General features: G+C 38.0%; 1 protein-coding gene across 3 annotated transcripts in view; it reads left to right on the forward strand.

The window, feature by feature from the left end:
• Positions 1–21,099, forward strand: part of PLCB4 (phospholipase C beta 4) — a 418,294-nt gene that overhangs the window by 358,713 nt on the left and 38,482 nt on the right. For all 3 annotated transcript variants that reach the window (XM_060122522.1, XM_060122523.1, XM_060122521.1), the window contains 3 exons: positions 5,372–5,474; positions 7,516–7,680; positions 10,690–10,894. In XM_060122522.1, the coding sequence (XP_059978505.1) occupies positions 5,372–5,474; positions 7,516–7,680; positions 10,690–10,894 (473 nt within the window). The remainder of the gene's footprint in view (positions 1–5,371; positions 5,475–7,515; positions 7,681–10,689; positions 10,895–21,099) is intronic.

Consider the following 21,099-nt stretch of genomic DNA (forward strand, 5'->3'; position numbering starts at 1 on the left):
GCCCCTTCCCTTTTCCCCACACCCAGCCTGGAGGAAGAGGTTGTCACCAACAGGGCAGAGAGAGGCAATCTTTCTCACAAGTGTGCTGTGCCCCTGAGGAGTCATAGCTGGTGGAGATGGGCCAGCCACTGAGCAAGGGCATCTGAGGCACCTGATGGCTCTCACTGCACTACCCTTGTCATTCTTCTGCCCACCTGCAGGGACTTTTAAAAAATCCTTGTGGATTGAGTTACTTGTAGTGAGGTAGATGGACCTAGAGTCTGTCATACAGAGTGAAGTAAGTCATAAAGAGAAAAACAAATACTGTATGCTAACACCTATATATGGAATCTAAAAAAAAAAAAATGGTCATGAAGAACCTAGGGGCAAGATGAGAGTAGAGACACAGATGTAGAGAATGGACTTGAGGACACAGGGAGGGGGAAGGGTAAGCTGGGGCAAAGTGAGAGAGTGGCATGGACATACATACACTACCAAATGTAAAATAGATAGCTAGTGGGAAGCAGCCACATAGCACAGGGAGATCAGCTCAGTGCTTTGTGACCACCTAGAGGGGTGCGATCGGGAGGGTGGGAGGGAGATGCAGAAGGGAAGAGATATGGGGATATATGTTTATGTGTAGTTGATTCACTTTGTTAAACAGCAGAAACTAACATACCATTGTAAAGGAATTATACTCCAATAATGATGTTAAAAAAATATAAATAAAAAATCCTTGTGGGCTGTGTCTGAGGGCTGTGTTTCTGTACGGAGACATTCTGTGCCTTTTAGGCCTGCAGTGGCACAAACCCCACCCCCATAAAGCCAGGGCTCCAGCTCCTGCTTCCGCATCGATGCCCAGGGTCCCTGGACCTACACAGCCTCCAGGTCTGTGAGTGACAGTCTCTGCCACCTTAGGCCCGAAATTGACACTCGTTCAAGACAAGCTGGCTAAGTGTCACCCCCAAGCCAGGGATCCTATCAGACTTCTGTAGCCAAATCCAGCCTCTGTACCCTGACACCAAATTAAATCTCGAGATGGAGTTTTGGGTGAAGTAGAAAAGAGTAGCTTTATTGCTTTGCCAGGCAAAGAGGGCCACATTGGGCTAATGCCCTCAAAATTGTGTGTCCTAACCCGGAGGGGGTAGTGAGGAGTTTTATAGAAATGGTTCAAAGAGGGTGTGATCAGCTCGTGGATATTCTTCTGATTGGTTGGCGGTGAGGTAATTGGGAGTCAGCATCATCAACCTCTTGGTTCCAACCAGTCTGGGGTCTGGTACTTGTGGGCAGCATACAGTTAACTACTCCCACCTGGTGGGGGTTCAGTAACTGCAAAACAGCTCAAAGATATTGTTTTGTATATCCCTTGAGGGAGGACCAGGACCTTGCCCCAAGGCTGCACTATTGTTTCTTGACTGTTCTTCCTTTGTCTCCGCATTTCCTCTCTTCCCTGATTAGCAACTGTTTGAACCTGCTCATTGGAACTCAGGGAAGGTGGTGGAGGCTGAATGAAGCCTATTTCCTACAAACAAAAAATGGGGGGACACAGACAGGCTTTTGTGTCCAGGAGCCCCACAGGGTCCTGCTCGGTATCACTTCTACACAGTCTCTTTTATTTTTTAAGTATATAAATGAACACATTACACTGCAAGCTGCCAACTTTGGAGAATCGGACTTGGATTTCTTGCCGTTTCCTCCTGACATTTTTTATTTTGGGTTACGCTTTCACAGATTAGTTTTCTTCTAAGCAGGTCTGAGAGCAGCAGGGAATGTGGAAGAATCCTTTTGGTACTGAAACATCATCAATATGACATTTCTCTGTTTTTGGTGAGAAGGGGCTCCTGACCCTTCAGAAATGACTGAGGGGCACCACAGGGAGTCCTGAATCTCTACAGCCACTGCCCTAGGAGATTCTGGACTGGATGTATGACTACAGTCCTTTATGGACCCCGAGTCCCACCTTTCGCAGAAGGCAGATTCCCTCATTTCACACAGCTGGAATCCGAATGCTGCCTCCATGTGAAAGCTAGAGCCATGATCCATGACCTCGCCTCGTAGCTGATGTCTGATGCTTGGCCAGGCAAAGCTAGTAGGCTTCCCTTGGAGAAGTGTGTGTAGAATTGTATTCACTCATCTACTTCCCATCCTAAGTCTTGAGTTTTTGCTGTATCATCATATTTTCCAATGGTTAACAGTTGCCACAATAAAAGGTCCAAATCAAAGCTCTATAAACATAGAAAACAATATCTTCTATGCAGAGATCTTGTATTGATATATTGGAGATAGGTGAATGTTCAATGTCATCTTTAATATTTTAACTATTTTATAAACTCTCTATATCCTTTATTTAAAAGTCAGTGTTGTCCTCGGGTTTTTTATTGATTATTATATCCAAGTGGAATGTGGGCTTTTTAACACTTTTTTGTTCAGACTTTGAAGATAGCAAAGAATGGCAACTTTGTCAAAAACAAAAAAACATGACTTTAAACTTTCCTTTAAGGAAAAATATCATGCCTTGGGATTCCTTTTTTGGTTGTATTTTAAAAGATAGTAATAAATTTGACATCATCGGGAGTTGAAACTAGTAAAAGTTATACTCCTAAGGAATATGAAAGATTTGATCCCAAATCGCGATTCTTTTACATCTAAAAGCAAACCTAGAGTTTTGGGGAAAGTGCTTTTATTTTCCTTTATATACTAATCACATTGATGTAGAATTTTCTTATCTATGGTTATAGTCATTCCTAACAAAAAATATTTCTTTTAGAGAGATGAAGTTCTTTAACACGAGTTTCAGGAAAGTTATGGAATCTAGCCAAGGTGTGATTCTGTGACCATACCCAGTGGGTAAGGGGCAGACAGTGCTGGAGATCAATTTTAAAACATTTTAGTCATACAGAAAAGAAAACTCATACCCTTTAGCTGTCACCTTCCAACATCCCCTGCCCCCATCCCAGCATTAAGCAACCACCAATCTACACACTGTCACTATATTTTTGCCTGTTCTGCACATTTCATGTAAATGGATTCATATAATATGTGACCTTTTATGACTGTCTTGTTTCACTTAGCATAATGGTTTCAAGGTTCACCTATGTTGTAGTGTATATCAGTACTTTATTTCTTTTTATTGCTGAATAATTTTCCATTATATGGATATACCTCATATTGTATATCCATTCATCTTTTGATGGACATTTGGATTGTTTCTATCTTTTGGTTATTACAAATAATGCCACTATGAAAATTCATGTACGAGTTTCTGTATGGACAGATGTTTTCACTTCTCTTGGGTGTATACCTAAGAGAATCTCTGGGTCATATGGTAACTCTATGTTTAACTGTTTGAGAAACTACAGACTGTTTTCCAAAGTGGCTGCATCATTTTACATTCCCACCAGCAATGTCGTATGAAGGCTCCAATTTCTCCATCTCCTCGTCCATAGTTACAATTATCTGACTTTTTTTTTATTGTAGCCGACCTAGTGTGTGTGCAGTGGTATCTTATTATGGTACTGGTTTGCATTTCTCTGATGACTCATGATATTAAGCGTCTTTTCAAGTGCTTGCCGGCCATTTGTATATCTTATTTGGAGAACTGTCTATTCAAATCATTTGCCCATTTTTTAACTGGGTTGTTCTTCATATATTTTAGATACAAGCCTCTTATCAGGTAAATGATTTGCAAATATTTTTCTCATTCTATGACTAGTCTTTTCACTTTCTTGAGAGTGTTCTTTGAAGTGTAAAAGTCTTTATGATGAAGTGAAGTTTATGTATTGATATTTTTGCTCATTGCTTGTGCTTTTGGTGTTATGTCTAATAATCCATTGTCAAATTCCAAGTCACAAAGATTTATCCCTAAGTCTTCTTCTAAGAATTTTATAGTTATAGCTTTTACTTTTAGGTCTTTGATCCATTTTGAGATAATTTTTGTTTATGATGTGAAAGAAGGGACTAATTTTATTATTTTGCATGTGGCTATCCAGTTGTCCTAGCATCATTTGTTTAAAGACTGTTCTTTCCCTCACTGACTAGTCTTGGCATCCTTGTCAAAAATCAGTTGAGCATAGATATGAATTTATTTTTGGACTCCCAATTCTATCTCACTGATTTATATATCTATCTTTTTGCCAGTACCAAGATGCTTAGGTTATTGTTGATTTGTAGAAGATTTTAAAATTGAGAAGTATGAGACCTCCTACTTTGTTCTTCTTTATCAAGAATGTTTGGGGAATTCTTGGTCCTTGAGTTTCCAATTGAATTTTAGGATCAACTTGTCAATTTCTATAAAGAAGACAGCTGGGATTTTGATAGGGATTGTATTGAATCTATATATCAATTTGGGGACTAGCACCATCTTAACGATATTAAGCCTTCTGATCCATGAACACAAGATATCTTTCCATTTATTTAGTTCTTTTAAAATTTTCTTCAACAATTTTTTCTGGTTTTCCAAGTATATGTACTTATTTTGTTAAATGTATTCCTAAGTATTTTATTATTTTAGGTTCTGTTATAAATGGAATTGTTTACTTAATTTCATTTTTGGATTGTTCATTGCTTGGTGCATAGAAATACAATTGATTTTTATATATTGATTTTGTACCCTGTAAGCTTGCTGAACTCGTTTATTTGTTCAAATAGCTTTTTAGTGGACTCTTTAGGATTTTCTATATTTAAGATCATATCATCTGAGAATAGAAATAGTATTAAATACTTCTTCTTTCCAGTCTGGATGCCTTTTTATTTCATTTTCTTACCTAATTAGCCTGGCTAGAATTGGAGAAATAATAACATCTTTATCTTCACCTACTTCTAACTGAAACTTTACATTCCCTTCAGTTATGAAAATAGACAACAATCCATAGTAATGTTAATGATACCTCTGACTCTGACACTGATATAAATCACAGATATCTCATTACTTTTGTTAGAGATCTCTCAAAATATTCTTATGATTATGGGTACTTTGAAACTATGTAGTTATCAAACTTGTCATTATATCCCATAATTTAATACATTAATTAAAACAATAAATAATACCACATATTTCCCATATTTTGATAACTGTAGCTCATTTAGTTGGTTTTTCATTATTATTTTGTGTATGTAAGAGCATAAACAAGTTCCAGAGAAGATGGTCGTGTCAGGAAGTCATAGATGTCCCAGAGCCTGGAATCTAGAGAACATTTGCTCTTCCCTGCTCCTCATTAGGATTACCCGCAGGGCAGGGATATTCTCTTCAGTCCTTGAGATCCTCTACCTAAAAGCCTAGCTCCTAAGTTAGAAATGGGGATAAATAAGTATTCAGTATCCTGAATAGTGGTTTTCTTAGCCTTTATAAAAATAACTAACAAAATAAACTCCTTCTGCACTTTTGTCCCATCAGGTACCTTCTCAAACCAGATTTCATGAGACGGCCTGATCGAACATTTGATCCCTTCTCTGAAACGCCTGTTGATGGGGTTATTGCAGCCACTTGCTCAGTGCAGGTAAGGTGCTTGCTTTTCACAGAATAGTATAAATGTGTATGCAGGTGGTCTTGGAAAAGTCTTAAGAAATTACAACTAAAATATTTAATGTTGGGACTTCCCTGGTGGTCCAGTGGTTAAGACTCCATGCTCCCAATGCCTGGAACTAGATCCCACATGCCGCAACTAAGAACCCACGTGCCCACTAAGACCAGTGCAGCCAAATTAAAAATAAATAAATAAATTTAATGTCAATTTGCAAGATCAGTGTGTGGCTCTCAACTTTGATTTTAAATTCTTTCTTTTTTTCTTGAGAAACATGTTTTTCTACTAGTGACATTATTACCTGCTTTTAATGAAAAACACCAGATCAAAAAGTATCCAGTAGAGGCTGTGGAGCAACAGGAACTCTTGGCCATTGATGGTGGGAATGCAAAATGATGAAACCATTTTGGAAAACAGTTTGGCAGTTTCTTACAAAACTCAACATACTCTTACTATATGATCCAGCAAGTTGCATTCCTTGTTATTTACCCAAATGAATTGAAAACTTATGTCCACACAAAAACTTAACAGGGATGTTTTTAGCAGCTTTATTCATAATTGAGAAAATTTTGAAAGTAACCACGGTGCCATTTAGTAGGTGAATGGATAAATAATCAGTGGCATATCCAGACAGTGGAATAGTATTTAGTTCTAAAAAGAAATGAGCTATTGAGTCATGAAAAGACATGGATGAAATTTAAATGTACATTACTAAGTGAAAGAAGCCAGTCTGAAAAAGTGACACACTGTATGATTCCAGCTATATAACATTCCGGAAAAAGGCAAAACTATGGAGATGCTAAAAAAAGATCACAAATTGGGGGGAGGGATTAGCAGGCAGAGCACAAGGGATTTTAGGGCAGTGAAACTATTCTGTATGATACTACAATGGTAGATACTTGTCATTATACATTTTTCCACATCCATAGAATGTACAACACCAAGAGTAAACCCTAAATGTAAACTATGGACTTTGGGTGATAATGAAGTGTCAATGTAGGTTCACTGATTGTAACGAGTATACTACTGTGGTGCGAGATACACACAGTGGGGGAAGTGGTGGGTACGGGGACAGGGGTATATGAGAACTCTGTACTTTCTTCTCAACTTTGCTGTAAAGCAAAAACGGCTATAAAAACTAAAGCTTATTAATGAAAAGATACCTACTGTATGATTCCACTTATACTAAATTCTAGAAAATGCAAACTAATGTATAGTAACAGAAAGCAAATCAGTTGTTTCCTCTAGACAGAGATGGAAGAAAGGATGAATTACAAAAGGGCACAAAGGAACTTTGGGAGTTGTTGAAAATATTTATTGTCTTAATTGTGGTGATAGTTTTACAGATGTGCTCATGTGTAAAAACTGATCTCATTGTACACTTTAAACATGTACAGTTTATTTTATGTCAGTTATACCTCGAAAAACTGTTTCACAATTATTAGCTATTAGATAACGTGAAAAAACCTAATAAATGGCTGTAGTCATTTGGAAAATAAATGAAAAATAGTCTCTCCATAGCTTTAAAATAGATAAAATTTAATACTGGTCTTTACAAAAAATAACACTGTCCTGTATGAAGATTGTCAACATCAGTTTAGCATTGCTTTTCTTTCTGTGTGTCTCAAGACTTTTGAAAGAATTCAGTAAATGTGTGGCGTGACAGAATTTCAGAGCTATGAAGTGACCTTAGGGCATATTTGAATCCATTGCTTCATTTCACAGGTGTGGGCACTTAGGTGAAGATGCTGTGGACAGTATTGTTTTGTAATAGATGATTCATGTATAGTTCCCTCTTTCTTTTTCTAGGCAGTTCTCGGAGGCAGAACCTCTGCCTAGAATAGTTTTTTGCATGCAGTGTTTGCTCAACCATGTTTTAGTTTAATAAGGAATGGATATATTATTTCCATAGCTAATTAAAATTTCTAAAGATGAACAGAGAATCTCTTCCTTCCAGATTATTCTTTGCTACTGATGATTACACTGACTTTACTTCTCTCTCATCCTATTTCTATAGGTCATATCAGGTCAGTTCTTATCAGATAAAAAAATTGGCACATATGTAGAAGTGGATATGTATGGGTTGCCCACCGACACTATCCGGAAGGAATTCCGAACACGCATGGTGATGAACAATGGACTCAATCCAGTTTACAATGAAGAATCATTTGTATTTCGGAAGGTAGGGTATTTTCAATGTGTCAGACTCACTCTGCTAAGTTGGAAACCATATTTTAGTGTAGAGACACTACATGATATAGGGACAGTTATTCAACCCTAAATGTGTTCTTCTAATGCATGAGTTCTGCAGCCATCATATGATTGTTGTTTCAGTTTTTCCCAGTCCTCCTCTTGGCTCTCCTTCCTCCTTGGAGGAGCCCACCTCCCACATGGCAGTGCCCAAGCCCCAGGTTAGCAGTCTACTCAGAGGGAGCCCTACAGGTGGACAGCCTCACATGTGGGAGAGCTCTTCCCTGCCCTTGTGGCAGCTGGTGACTTGCACTGTTCCTTTAGCCGAGAGGATGGGTAGGATGTTGCACCTAGACTGAGGCCAATAAATGTCCTTAAATGGGTCAGTTGGTATTGTCCTGTGCCTCCAGAAAGTGTGGTCCCCATTGCTACCCACAGGTCCTGTGGGTCGTGTGCTGTTTTTGTCTTTTTGTTTTTTATCTCCTTATTATACCTTGATCCTAAGACCAATCAGTCATTCTCTGTAATGACGCAGTTTTTAATCTTGTAACCATTTTTTTAAAATTTGTTTTATTTATTTATTTTTGGCTGCGTTGGGTCTTCGTTGCTATGTGCAGGCTTTCTCTAGTTGCAGCGAGTGGGGGCTACTCTTTGTTACGATGCACAGGCTTCTCATTGCGGTGGCTTCTCTTGTTGTGGAGCATGGACTCTAGGCATGTGGGCTTCAGTAGTTGTGGCTCACAGGCTCTAGAGCACAGTCTCTGTAGTTGTGGCGCACGGGCTTAGTTGCTCTGCGGCATGTGGGATCTTCCTGGACCAGGGCTCGAACCCGTGTCCCCTGCATTGGCAGGTGGATTCTTAACCACTGAACCACTGGGGAGGCCCTTAATCTTGTAACCATTTTTTTTCCAGTTGTTTCTCTTTCACCAATGGAAGATGTATTGAAAAATCCATGCATTGGCAGTGCTATCTCAAAAATGCCTGTTTCTTTCTCACTTGTTCTGTTATCCAACCAAAATGCTTTCTTGCTTCTTCTTCAGGCACAGGTTTTCCAAGTGTTGCATGACATACGTACGTCATGCAACACAGATGATCAGCTTTTTATCTTAACAAAAATAGGGATTATCAACCTCAGAATTGGCTAACTTGTTTACAGAAAGCATATTACAGAAGATCAATATAGTTCAATAAATCAAGCCATTTTGACGTGTAGGCGCTCCCTGTTACGTGAATACCATTATCCGTGCAACACCCTCCCCCCATTTTCACCTTCTCTTCTACAATCAGAGTGTAGTGTGAATTGCATACACAGCTGTGATGTGTCTTTTTTTCTTCCCGTGCTTTTCAATTTGTTATAGCTGGATCTGTTGTCAGTATGGTCAGAGTTTTGGAACATAATGAATAATCCCTACACACATTTCTAGAAATTCAGAAAGCTGGCTTCAGGCATTGTTTTTGACGCATAGGGAAATATCAGAGTTGGTTTTTCATGCAGTATTACTGGCCCCAGAAACAAGACGCCAATTTTGCGTCCTCCCCTGTTCTTTAGAAGTTACAATACGTTGTCTTTCATTGATACCAAGTGCTTTAACTTTAGTTTCCTTCTCGCTGGTATTGTTTTTGTTCATTGTGCTAATCTCACAAGGTAAGCCCCCATTCACCACGTGAGGAACAACATAGTGACTGAAGTTGGATGCATTTCATCTTGGTTTCTCCTGTTCATCTTCATGAAGTTGGAATTAAATTAAAACCTCTAGGCATAAATAAGCAGCCAGTTCATTGTCTAGCTTTAGACATAGTGCTCAAATCAGACGAGATATCTTAGCGGCTCATAGCCAATAAATAGGCATTCTTTTTTTTAATTTTTTAATTTTTTATTTTTTTTTGTGGTACGCGGGCCTCTCACTGTTGTGGCCTCTCCCATTGTGGAGCACAGGCTACGGATGCGCAGGCCCAGCGGCCATGGCTCACAGGTCTAGCCGCTTCGCGGCATGTGGGATCTTCCCGGACCGGGGCACAAACCCGTGTCCCCTGCATCGGCAGGCAGACTCTCAACCACTGCGCCACCAGGGAAGCCCTAAATAGCCCTAAATAGGCATTCTTGATTAAAAAACATAGGGTTTTTTTTTGTCATGTTGCTTCTGCTATCTGAGCTCAGATGTTATGGCCATGTATTAGGTTTGGGGGTGGCAAGAGTAGATGTCTTGGGTATATGTTAATGTTGTTTTTTGTTGGTGGGTTTTTGTTTTGTTCTGTTTTTGTTTGTTTTGTTTTATTTGTTGTGCTGCACAGCTTACGGGATCTTAGTTCCCTGACCAGGGATCAAACCTGGGCCCTTGGCAGTGAGAGCACAGAGTGCAAACCACTGGACTGCCAGGGAATTCCCTATGTTAATGCTTCTAGCTGCCCCATCTTACTCTATTTAATATCCCAAAATGTGTTAAAAACTGAGGTGTGCAAGGAAAAGGGGAAATCTAAATTTATGTATAGATTGTCTTTTATACATAAGGTGTTTCTTCAAAGATACTTTCCATATTCTTAAAAACAGAGTTTGACGTCAGAAGCAGCCCAGGTAGTAGACAGATCACAGGACTAGAAATCAGGAGCACCAGTATCTAGGCCCAGCTGTCACTGGCCATCTCTGACATAAAGGAAAGTCACTTTATTTCTCAGGGTCTCCTTTTGCTCATCCATTACATGGGTGGGACGGGGAAAGATGCCAAGGGTTGGAGTAGTCATCTTTCACATTCATTCATTCCATCTAAAATTTTCAGGAAATGATTTCCAGGAAATGAATTCCAACCTGTTCCAATTGCCTTTCTCAATGGCTTGGGCATTGTAGCTTATACAGTATACTTTAAGAATGCAAATTAACCATTGGCTTATTTTCACCATAAAGAAGCCTTTCAGAACATTATGAATATACTCCAGATTCCTAGAGTTGTAATTCTTGGGAGCTGCATTCCAAAAAGCAACAAAAAGTACCATTTCTTGTTTGCAGGTGATCCTCCCTGACCTGGCAGTCTTGAGACTTGCAGTGTATGATGACAACAACAAGCTGATTGGCCAGAGGATTCTGCCACTGGATGGCCTCCAAGCAGGCTATCGACACATTTCTCTTCGAAACGAGGGAAATAAACCTTTATCACTGCCAACAATTTTCTGCAATATTGTTCTTAAAACATATGTGCCTGATGGATTTGGAGGTTAGTTAAACTTTTAGAATATTTTGTGTGTGTGTGTGTGTGTGTGTGTGTGTGTGTATTTCCCCCTAAATTGCAGGATTATAAGCTATTTAAACAATTGTTAAAAAGTCTTTTGCTGACAATGCTGCCAACCCCTATAGTATTGAAGAAATCAGGGATAATTAGTAACCTCAGGTCTCCTAGTAAGAAATGAAAGGGCAAGTCTAGATTACCTTTAAGGTTCTTTCTTATTTTAAAATACTGTAATTTTATGTTGTTTTTCAACTTTCACAAATACATTTGTGAAAAATATATTTACACCATCACTCAAAGTGGGGAAAGACATGAATGATGTAAAACCTTAGATATCTTGTCAACTGGTTTCACTAAAAAGATTTAAATTGAACTCAACTATCAACATGCCTGGATTTTTTTTTTTTCCAAATCACAGGAGAGTTCATCCTCGCACAAAGTCCAGCCATCAGTCCATAAAAGACCACCTTTGGTTATACTAATCAATGGGAAGCATCAAAAGTTGGACCAAGTCATAGGATTTTGCTTAAACCCAAACATATTAATTTTCATAACCCCCACTGTGCCAAGAACATTAAGAGGAAACAAAGATCCTCTATATTTTCAGAGTCTGTTGAACCAGGAAACAGTACACAAAGTACATCAAATTAACAAGGGTTCAAGTCCTGACTCTCCACTGCTAGCTGAGTTACCATGAGACAGTGACATCACCTTTCAAACACCTCATTTCCTGGCCTGTAGAGTAAAGGTACCATTACTGTCTCCCTCATAGCAGCCTTATGAAGTGTGTGCTCATCATTACAGTATATAACATAACAAGGCATACATGCACACACATGTATCTGGCTCTAGATGAAGATCTAGTTTCTGTGCTATACTGGAACACATCACAGTCTTGTTTGGGGAACTTTAGGTTATTTTGTTGTGTGTTTTTAACAATGCAGACTTCTCTGGAGGGCAGATTTTCTGCAACTAATGCTCAACATTAACAACTTGATTGCAGGTTCAAAAAGTAAAGTCAGCCACGAGGATTTTTCAGTTGAGAAATCAAGAGTAAAGATTCCTTCCCCCTTCCCTTTGTTTTTCATGGAAAAGGAAGTCTATTAGAAACTGCAACACAGAGTAACAGATAATGAGCACATGGAAGAGTCTGGGACTGGGTGCTGTGGGGCTGGGTAAACGGGTCAGAAAAGAGCCAGGGAGATCTGCATGGGTGTTGAGAAGCATGTGATGGCCACAGGGCATCAGCAGATGGATTAAATCAGGTTCCACATACTTGCACTTAGGAAGCAGGCAGTGCATAATACCTAATACATTTTAAAGACAGTTGTATAAACAAGTATGTTGGAAGACTTAAAAGGCTTTGCCTTTACATGTGTTCCTTTTCAAACAAAACTCTAATTTACTCCAGGGAAATGGGCTGTTTGAATAGAAAAGGATCTTCATGACCTTTTTTTCTTTTTTTCCTTAGATTCTTTATATATGTGTTAGCATACGGTATTTGTTTTTCTCTTTCTGACTTACTTCACTCTGTATGACAGACTCTAGATCCATCCACCTCACTACAAATACTCAATTTTGTTTCTTTTTATGGCTGAGTAATATTCCATTGTATATATGTGCCACATCTTCTTTATCCATTCATCCGATGATGGACACTTAGGTTGCTTCCATGTCCTGGCTATTGTAAATAGAGCTGCAATGAATATTTTGGTACATGACAATTTTTGAATTATGGTTTTCTCAGGGTATGTGCCCAGTAATGGGATTGCTGTGTCATATGGTAGTTCTATTTTTAGTTTTTTAAGGAACCTCCATACTGTTCTCTATAGTGGCTGTATCAATTTACATTCCCACCAACAGTGCAAGAGTGTTCCCTTTTCTTCACACCCTCTCCAGCATTTATTGTTTGTAGATTTTTTGATGATGGCCATTCTGACTGGTGTGAGATGATATCTCATTGTAGTTTTGATTTGCATTTCTCTAATGATTAGTGATGTTGAGCATTCTTTCATGGGTTTGTTGGCAACCTGTATATCTTCTTTGGAGAAACGTCTATTTAGATCTTCTGCCCATTTTTGGATTGTGTTGTTTGTTTTTTGTTATTGAGCTGCATGAGCTGCTTGTAAATCTTGGAGATTAATCCTTTGTCAGTTGCTTCATTTGCAAATATTTTCTCCCATTCTGAGGGTTGTCTTTTGGTCTTGTTTATGGTTGCCTTTGCTGTGCAAAAGCTTTTAAGTTTCATTAGGTCCCATTTGTTTATTTTTGTTTTTGTTTCCATTTCTCTAGGAGGTGGTTATAAAAGGATCTTGCTGTGATTTATGTCATAGAGTGTTATGAAGAACCTAGGGGTAAGACAGGAATAAAGACACAGACCTACTAGAGAATGGACTTGAGGATATGGGGAGGGGGAAGAGTAAGCTGTGACAAAGTGAGACAGTGGCATGGACATATATACACTACCAAATGTAAAATAGATAGCTAGTGGGAAGCAGCCGCATAGCACAGGGCGATCAGCTTGGTAGTTTGTGACCACCTAGAGGGGTGGGATAGGGAGGATAGGAGGGAGGGAGATGCAAGAGGGAAGAGATATGGGAACATATGTATATGTATAACTGATTCACTTTATTATAAAGCAGAAACTAACACACCATTGTAAAGCAATTATACTCCAATAAAGGTGATTAAAAAAAAGAGAGAGAGCAATGAATAGAAAAGGAAAAGATATAGTTTGTTGAGCTCCTACTTTGTGCCAAGCACATTACATAGAATCCAGAAATGTGAAACTGTTCAGAATGGATGTGAATATATGTAGGTGTATGCTGAAGAAATGTCTGTGTTTATCATGTGGCTTATTACTAGTGTCAATATTTATGTAAGTATTGATTCAAATCTCCAAAAATCATCTTGCAAGTGTTCTTTCCTAACAGTGTCATTGTAGTATTTCTATCAGAAGCATCAGAAATTTCTGTACTACGTTATCCTTGATGGAATTCTGCAGTTGAAATCTTAACCTCAGATGTGACATTCAAAGACTGTTTATTCAGAATTATCAGTCATTTCTTTTATATATGAAGAAACCGAGGGCAGACATGATGAGGGTTTATTTAAGGGACTTACCTGAAAGTAACAAAATAAGAATATGGGAACTTTTTCCACATTTCTGATCTTCTTCACAGCCTCTTGATTTACAAAATGCGTTTGTATTTCATCTGCTTAACTAACCACCCACATTCAGATCTGAACATTTATGTACTGAGCCAGCACATTAGGAAGTCTACAGAGTCCCTGTTGCCTAGAACATTGATATTTGTTGATTCTATAGGAAAGAGTTCAAAATGAAATTCTACACCACTGCACTCCAGCACTTTCTGGGGAAAAAAGAAGGAAGTGGTCGATATACATCATCAGATTTTTATGTGGCTAAAGAGAGATAATATGAATTTATTCATTCATTCTGCAAATGTGTTTAGCAGGTTTTATTCTGTAAAAGGCAAAGTAGGTACAATATGTATCAGAAAGAGATTCTGACAACATAAAAAAATTTTAAAGGGTCATTCATAAATCCACTGCGCAGAGGGAACTCTGTTACTATATTGGTCCCTTTACTTCCAATCTCATTTCTTCTCTTTATTTTAATAAAATTGGATCTTACTATGCATACTCAGTTGGATTCATATTTCAGAGACTTAATTTTTTTTCACATAATGGAGAGTATTTTCTCCATGTCATGAATTATTCTTATTGGTTAGATGAGATTCCATTTTATATATGCTGTAATTTATCATGTTATTGAAACACTGAAGTCATTTCTATTTTTCTTTCTTATAAACAATATTGCATCTAAGAACCCTAAATGTAAAGCTTTGGAAATATTCGTGATTGTTTCCTGAAGGTGAATTCTTTGAAATGGATTTGTTGCATCAAAGTGTGTATACATATTTAAAGCTTTAGATACAGGTTGACAAATAACCCATCAACAGTGTATGAGCTATAACTTTTGTTAGCATTTACTAGTTTAAAAAGTAAAAATGGTATACCATTCATGTATTCATTTAAGATATTTTTTTCTCAAAAGAATAGATATTTTCAACAATTATTTAGTACCTACTCTATGAATAGCCTGAGTAAGAGATATAAGGTTGAAAAAGTCATGTACACTTAACCTCAAGAATTTTCCATATGTACTCATATACATTTTCGTAAGCAGGCATATATGTATACGTAGATAAGTGTAACCTGTTCTATAAATGCCCCAAGGGCAGTAGCCAGATGGTATTTGGAGCATTGAACCAAGGAGTGATTAATCAGAGTAGGGAGGTTTCAGTAGCTGTCTGGGCCTTGAAAGATGAATAATACATCACAGCAGAGAGGTGGACTGGATTTCTCTCCAGATAGGGAAGCAGCCCAGGCCAAGGCCTTGATAAGGAAAGTGCTGGACTTACTGATTCATTCTGAAGAAGCTGAAATACAGTGTGTTTGGCATTAAAACTGAAAAGATCTGGTTCCTGTTTGAGGATGTGTCCTCAAAACCTAGTGTTAGTCAGCAAGACCAGTGTGCTGTTCCTGTTGAACAGTTTGGGCACCTTCAGGAAAATATTCTCATTGTCAGGGCACTAAGTAATTTGGTAAATTATGTCTTCTCGGCTTTTAGGTGGGTCAGTTTGTCTAAAATCACTCCATAATTTTAGATCCAGTTATAGAAGTAAGACCTCTTAGGCCTGACCAAGCTAAGTAAGTCCCAGCTTTTATAATCCACCAAATACTTACCCTAGGAATTATTTCTTTAATCAGATTGTTAAAGGCAAACAATTTTTAAAATTATACTCTAGTGGCATGCAGCATTATTTGTATAAAGAAGATTAAAAAAAACCTAATCCATCGCTAGGGATTGGTTAAATACAGTACAGCCATTCTATAGAATACTGCGTTAATAGCCATTAAAAATAATAATATGGACGTATATACACTACCAAACGTAAAATAGATAGCTAGTGGGAAGCAGCCGCATAGCACAGGGAGATCAGCTCGGTGCTGTGTGACCACCTAGAGGGGTGGGATAGGGAAGGTGGGAGGGAGGGAGACACAAGAGGGAAGAGATATGGGAACATATGTATATGTGTAACTGATTCACTTTGTTATAAAGCAGAAACTAACACACCATTGTAAAGCAATTATACTCCAATAAAGATGTAAAAAAAAACAAAAACAGGTAAATTCTCAATGACAAATTAAACTTTGAATTTCTGTGCATTAAGAGAGTTAATAATAAATGTGTGATTTGCACTAAAAAAAATAATAATAACTTGGCTCTCAGTATTTGAACATAGGAATATGACAGTGATATATTGCTGAGTGAAAAAATAAATTGCAAAACAATCTCATTATTATTTACAAAAAGCCCTATAACTCTCTGTTTATACATGTACATAAAATGCATAAAAAATTCTAGAAGGATACATACCCAACGTTAATAGTGTAACCACTATCTGAGAGTAGGGGTGAAGGTTTAGTGGAACTTCCCCATTGCATTGGACAGCATCCAGGAACATCACAGAGAATTCACTGTCCAGTATGGCAGGACCCTACTTATTACTTCTGGACTGTGGTAGTCAAAGTGGTATCTCGTCATTTCAAATCACGCATTTACAATTATGAGTCAGATTTAACTCATTTTGTATTTTTTTTTGTCACATATTCCTTGCTTGCAAAATACTCTAGTGCCTTTGGTTTTGTCTTGTTTTGTTTTGTTTTAAATTGGGTTGCTCCTCTTTTTCTTAAGTAATTGTTTAAATCAAATTTTAATTTACTCATAAGATCTCTTTCTATTAATTTCTAAAGTGGTCTCATATACATTTTAATGTCTAGATAAAGTTCTATGAATGTAAAGGTTGGAGATTCAAAGACTGTCTATTTTTCTTGGCCTGAAAGAATGCTATTTCATTGAGGCCACATAACAGGTACATAAGAACACTGACGGAGCCCCTTGGCTGTCTAACCTTGGATGACTTAGCATAACATTTTGTTTTAGTGTCCTCATTGCAACTCAGCGATAACAGTAGTACCCTCCTCATAAGTGAAGATCAAATGAGCTCTTGGAATAGTACCTGACCATAACAGCCCTCCGTTAATTTTTTTTCATTTTATTTATTTCTAATAAGTTAAAGAAAACTCAATTGGTTCTATTTTCTTCTCCCTAACTTTACCCTTTAATTGACTGCAGTAAGTTATTTTGTCATAAGTAATTCATCATCCTAAGAAAAACCTCTTAATCCTGGGCTTGCTAAGAAGCTTCAGAATTCTAATGTATTAGTAATGTTAATATGATTGTCTTTAAGCACCAGCAACTCTGTATTCTACATGATTTTTAAATGTATTTTAAATCTCAGTAATGTCAGGTGGGTGGTGTCATTTTATAGCAATAAGAAAAATGTTCTTAAATGGCTTTTCCAAGTTAAGGCAGCTCTTTAGGGAGGGCTTGGGCTTTTGCAGGAGCTTCTGGTCACTTATTTATTGGGCTTCTGTGCTATGAGGTCACCATATGATGATGAATCTCTACTGATGAGGCAACTAGGTACTTCTGCAATTGCTCAAAATACTTCTACTTTCTTGAATGCGGTACTCTTTAGATGCCTTGAACTCTGAGCTGACCCATTCCCTCCTGAACAGGAGATAGGTCCAGAACCAGTGTTTTCCACCCTGACCCTCTTCCACTCCTGTGAGTTCCCTGTTTCCATTCCTCACCCCCTCGGGAGACAGAGGCAGGGAATTCCACTTTTCCTTCTCGTTACTATAACAACTCCCAAGATACACAAAGAGATAAGCAAACGAAGATGATTCTGGAAGATTCTGAACTCTTCATAGATCTTTATGTTCCTAAGCTGCCTAGATGTAAAGTATCTCTAGGCTTAAGAACAGAGATGAAGTCTCTCAGCTCTCGAAACTAAACTTGAACGTGAAAAAAAAATGGTAACATTTAGAAGAAGAATGACTAGGCATGAATCAAGCCTGAGTTTAATTTTTGTAATATTAGTTTTCTACTGAACATAGAGTAAAACAGTCCTCTCGTTCACTTACACACACACACACACACACACACACACACACACACACACACACACAGTAGAAGTACCAGGTTGGGTGCTAAGGTGCATTTTCCTTTGTCAAATCCAGTGAGACTCAGTGTGCTGGGTTGTCTTTGCTGCTTTTTCTGTAGTTGCAGGTACCACTGACAATGGCATTTACCTATCACAGCAACTTTGCCACTGTTAGCCACTGCTGTTGGTAATGGGAGACGGTTCCAAAGATGATGACAATTAAATGAGTGTATTTCTTTTTTCCCACTCACTGTTGCTTTGATGGTTTTTATCATTTGTATTTCTTTTGTCATTACTGAGTGGTAGTGAGGAGAACAAATAAGAGAGTCAAAGCTATGCTTCCAGAGTTCATGGATCACCAGTGTGATATTTGTGTCACTCCAAGCTGTATTTCATGAGCCTCTTGTCCCTTGTCCCTTGAGCAATGCTTATCACTGCTTCCACAGCTATAGATTATATCTTCTACAACTAGGCTAATTTTATGTCGGCAAAGACGAAGTGGTTCTTTGTTTATTTGCCCAGTTCCCCTTTCTGCCTCACTTACGATTAAAGATACAGCATGGGGTGGGGGTGTTTCTTGTTCACTTGCCCAGTATCTTCACAGGGTTGCTTTCCAACCTCTTTGCAAAGATAACTGACCATTTCTTACATCACATGGTTCCAGAGGAGGAGCAACCTTTATTAATATGCCATTTGTAGGGTATGACCTCAGAATTTACCAATACAATTTAAAGATTTTCCATTTTGTCCTGTCCTTCGTGGATGCTAAAATGTCTCATTCTTTCTATCAAATATTTGTTGAAAAACCAATTCACATAGCAGTGATTTCCATTTTTATGACCTCTTCTGAACTACAGAAAATATTAGTTAGAACACCAAGAAGAAAAGCTCTAGTGGGAAGGGGGCAGGATGGATTATGGTGAAATACATTGGGAGTTGCTAGGCTAAGTGAATTTATACATGTATTTATTGCATAGTTCCTTGAGATGCTCTGTGAATGTCTGAGAAGAGGGGAGATGTGAGGATTTCCCGATCTTATTCAACCACAAGATCTTCTGGCCTCTGAACCTTCTGTATCTTCTAGCATTCCTGGAAATGCAGTTTGGGAAATGATCAATCATTTGGTAGAAGCTAAAAGAGCTAATCCAAAATCATAGTTATAGAATTTGTTGATCTTTACTAGCATCACTTTAAAGCCAACAGGGAATGTGTATTTTTCTGCTGTCTTTACCTGTTGATGAGGTAGAAACAGTAGAGTGGGGAACGGAAGGGAACCTGGGCCAGGAGTGAGCACACAGAGGGAGGGGAGGGTGTCACAGGTGCCATGGTTGATGCTCACCACTGAGGCACCCACGTGCCTTGAAAAACAGTGGTTAAACAAACAAGCAAACAAACAAAACCCAGAGTTCTCCTAAAAAGCCAATAAGTATCTGGAAGTCTGTACTAAGGAACCGCCATTTTCTTTGCAGTTCTTGGGGATACCTAAATTGATGCTTTCAACTCTATATGGAAGTGAGAAAACACGGGCAGGAAGGAGGGAGAAGAAAAACAGGAATATACATGGAAACTCTTCATCAGGAGACCAGCCGTTTGGAAATGGCACTAAACCCCCAAATAGTTGGTATTTTTAAAAAATCTAAATAAGTAAGACTGGTAGACTTCAAACAACAGAAACTTTTATTCTCTCACAGTTCTGAAAGCTAGAAGTTTGAAATCAAGCGGTCAGCAGGACCATGCTCCCTCTGGAGGCTCTTAGGAAAATCCTTCCTTTCCTCCTCCCAGACCCTCCTGGTGGCTGCCCGCAGCCCTCAGTGTTCCTTGGCTTGTAGCTGTCTCACTGCAATCTGCCTCCATCATCACCTGGCCTTTCTTCTCTTCGTCTCTGTGTGTCCTGTCCTCTTCTTATAAACATACTAGTCATGGGATTTAGGGCCAGCCTTAACCCAGAATGGTTTCATCTCAGACCTTAACTAATTACATGTGCAAAGGCCCTGTTTATGAATAAGGTCACATTCTGAGGTTCTGGGCAGACATGAATTTTTGGAGGCGGTATTCAACCCAATGTGCCCTCTTGATTCTGCTTTATTTTCTCGATACTCATTTTTTCCATTAATTATTCTTCAATAACTATTTTAAAGCTTATTAGGAAAAAAGTTTTGTTAGGAATGCCCATCAGGCATATAGGTTGTTATATTATATATCTGAACTACTAATTTCTGATTTAAAAAGGATGAAGAAATCATTTTTTGCACTAACATATTCCTTGCAAAGTCATCTTTTATAGAAAAATTGAAAGTCCATATAAATATCTAGCAGTGGGGAGTAGTTTTATACATAAACTCAGTGGAACATTGTCTACTCACTAAAGATAATTTTCAAAGCTCTACATATATAACCTAATACATCTAAAAAGCATATTATATAATTTTTTCTTCCAGTTGTATTGAGATATAATTGACATACAGTGCCATATAAGTTTAAGGTGTACAGCATAATGATTTGATTTATATACATCATGAAATGATTATCACAATAAGTTTAGTGAACATCCATCATCTCATATAGATACAAAACTGAAGAAATAGGAAAAAAACCTTTTCCTTGTGATGAGAACTCTTAGGGTTTATTCTCTTAACAACTTTCATATTTAACATACAGCACTGTTAATTATGTTTATCATGTTGTACATATGTCCCTGGTACTTATTTATCTTATAACTAGAAGTTTGTGCCTTTTGTATAGCCACCCTGACAGGTGTGAGGTGATATGTCATTGTGGCTTTGATTTGCATTTCCCTGATGAGTTGTGATGTTGAGCATCTTTTCATGTGTCTGTTGGCCATTTGTATGTCTTCTTTGGAAAACTGTCTATTCAGATCCTTAGCCCTTTTTTAAAAATCAGGTTGTTTGTTTTTTTGATGTTGAGTTGTATGAGTTTTTTGTATATTAATCCCTTGTCAGATTTATCATTTGCAAATATCTTCTCCCACTCAGTAGATAGTATTTTTGTTTTGTTGATGGTTTCCTTCACTGTGCAAAAGTCTTTAGTTTGATGTACTCCCATTTGTTCATTTTTGCTTTTGTTTCCCTTATG

The sequence above is a fragment of the Lagenorhynchus albirostris genome, chromosome 15, assembly GCF_949774975.1.
Source record: "Lagenorhynchus albirostris chromosome 15, mLagAlb1.1, whole genome shotgun sequence".
In the NCBI taxonomy this organism is placed as follows: Eukaryota; Metazoa; Chordata; class Mammalia; order Artiodactyla; family Delphinidae; genus Lagenorhynchus; species Lagenorhynchus albirostris.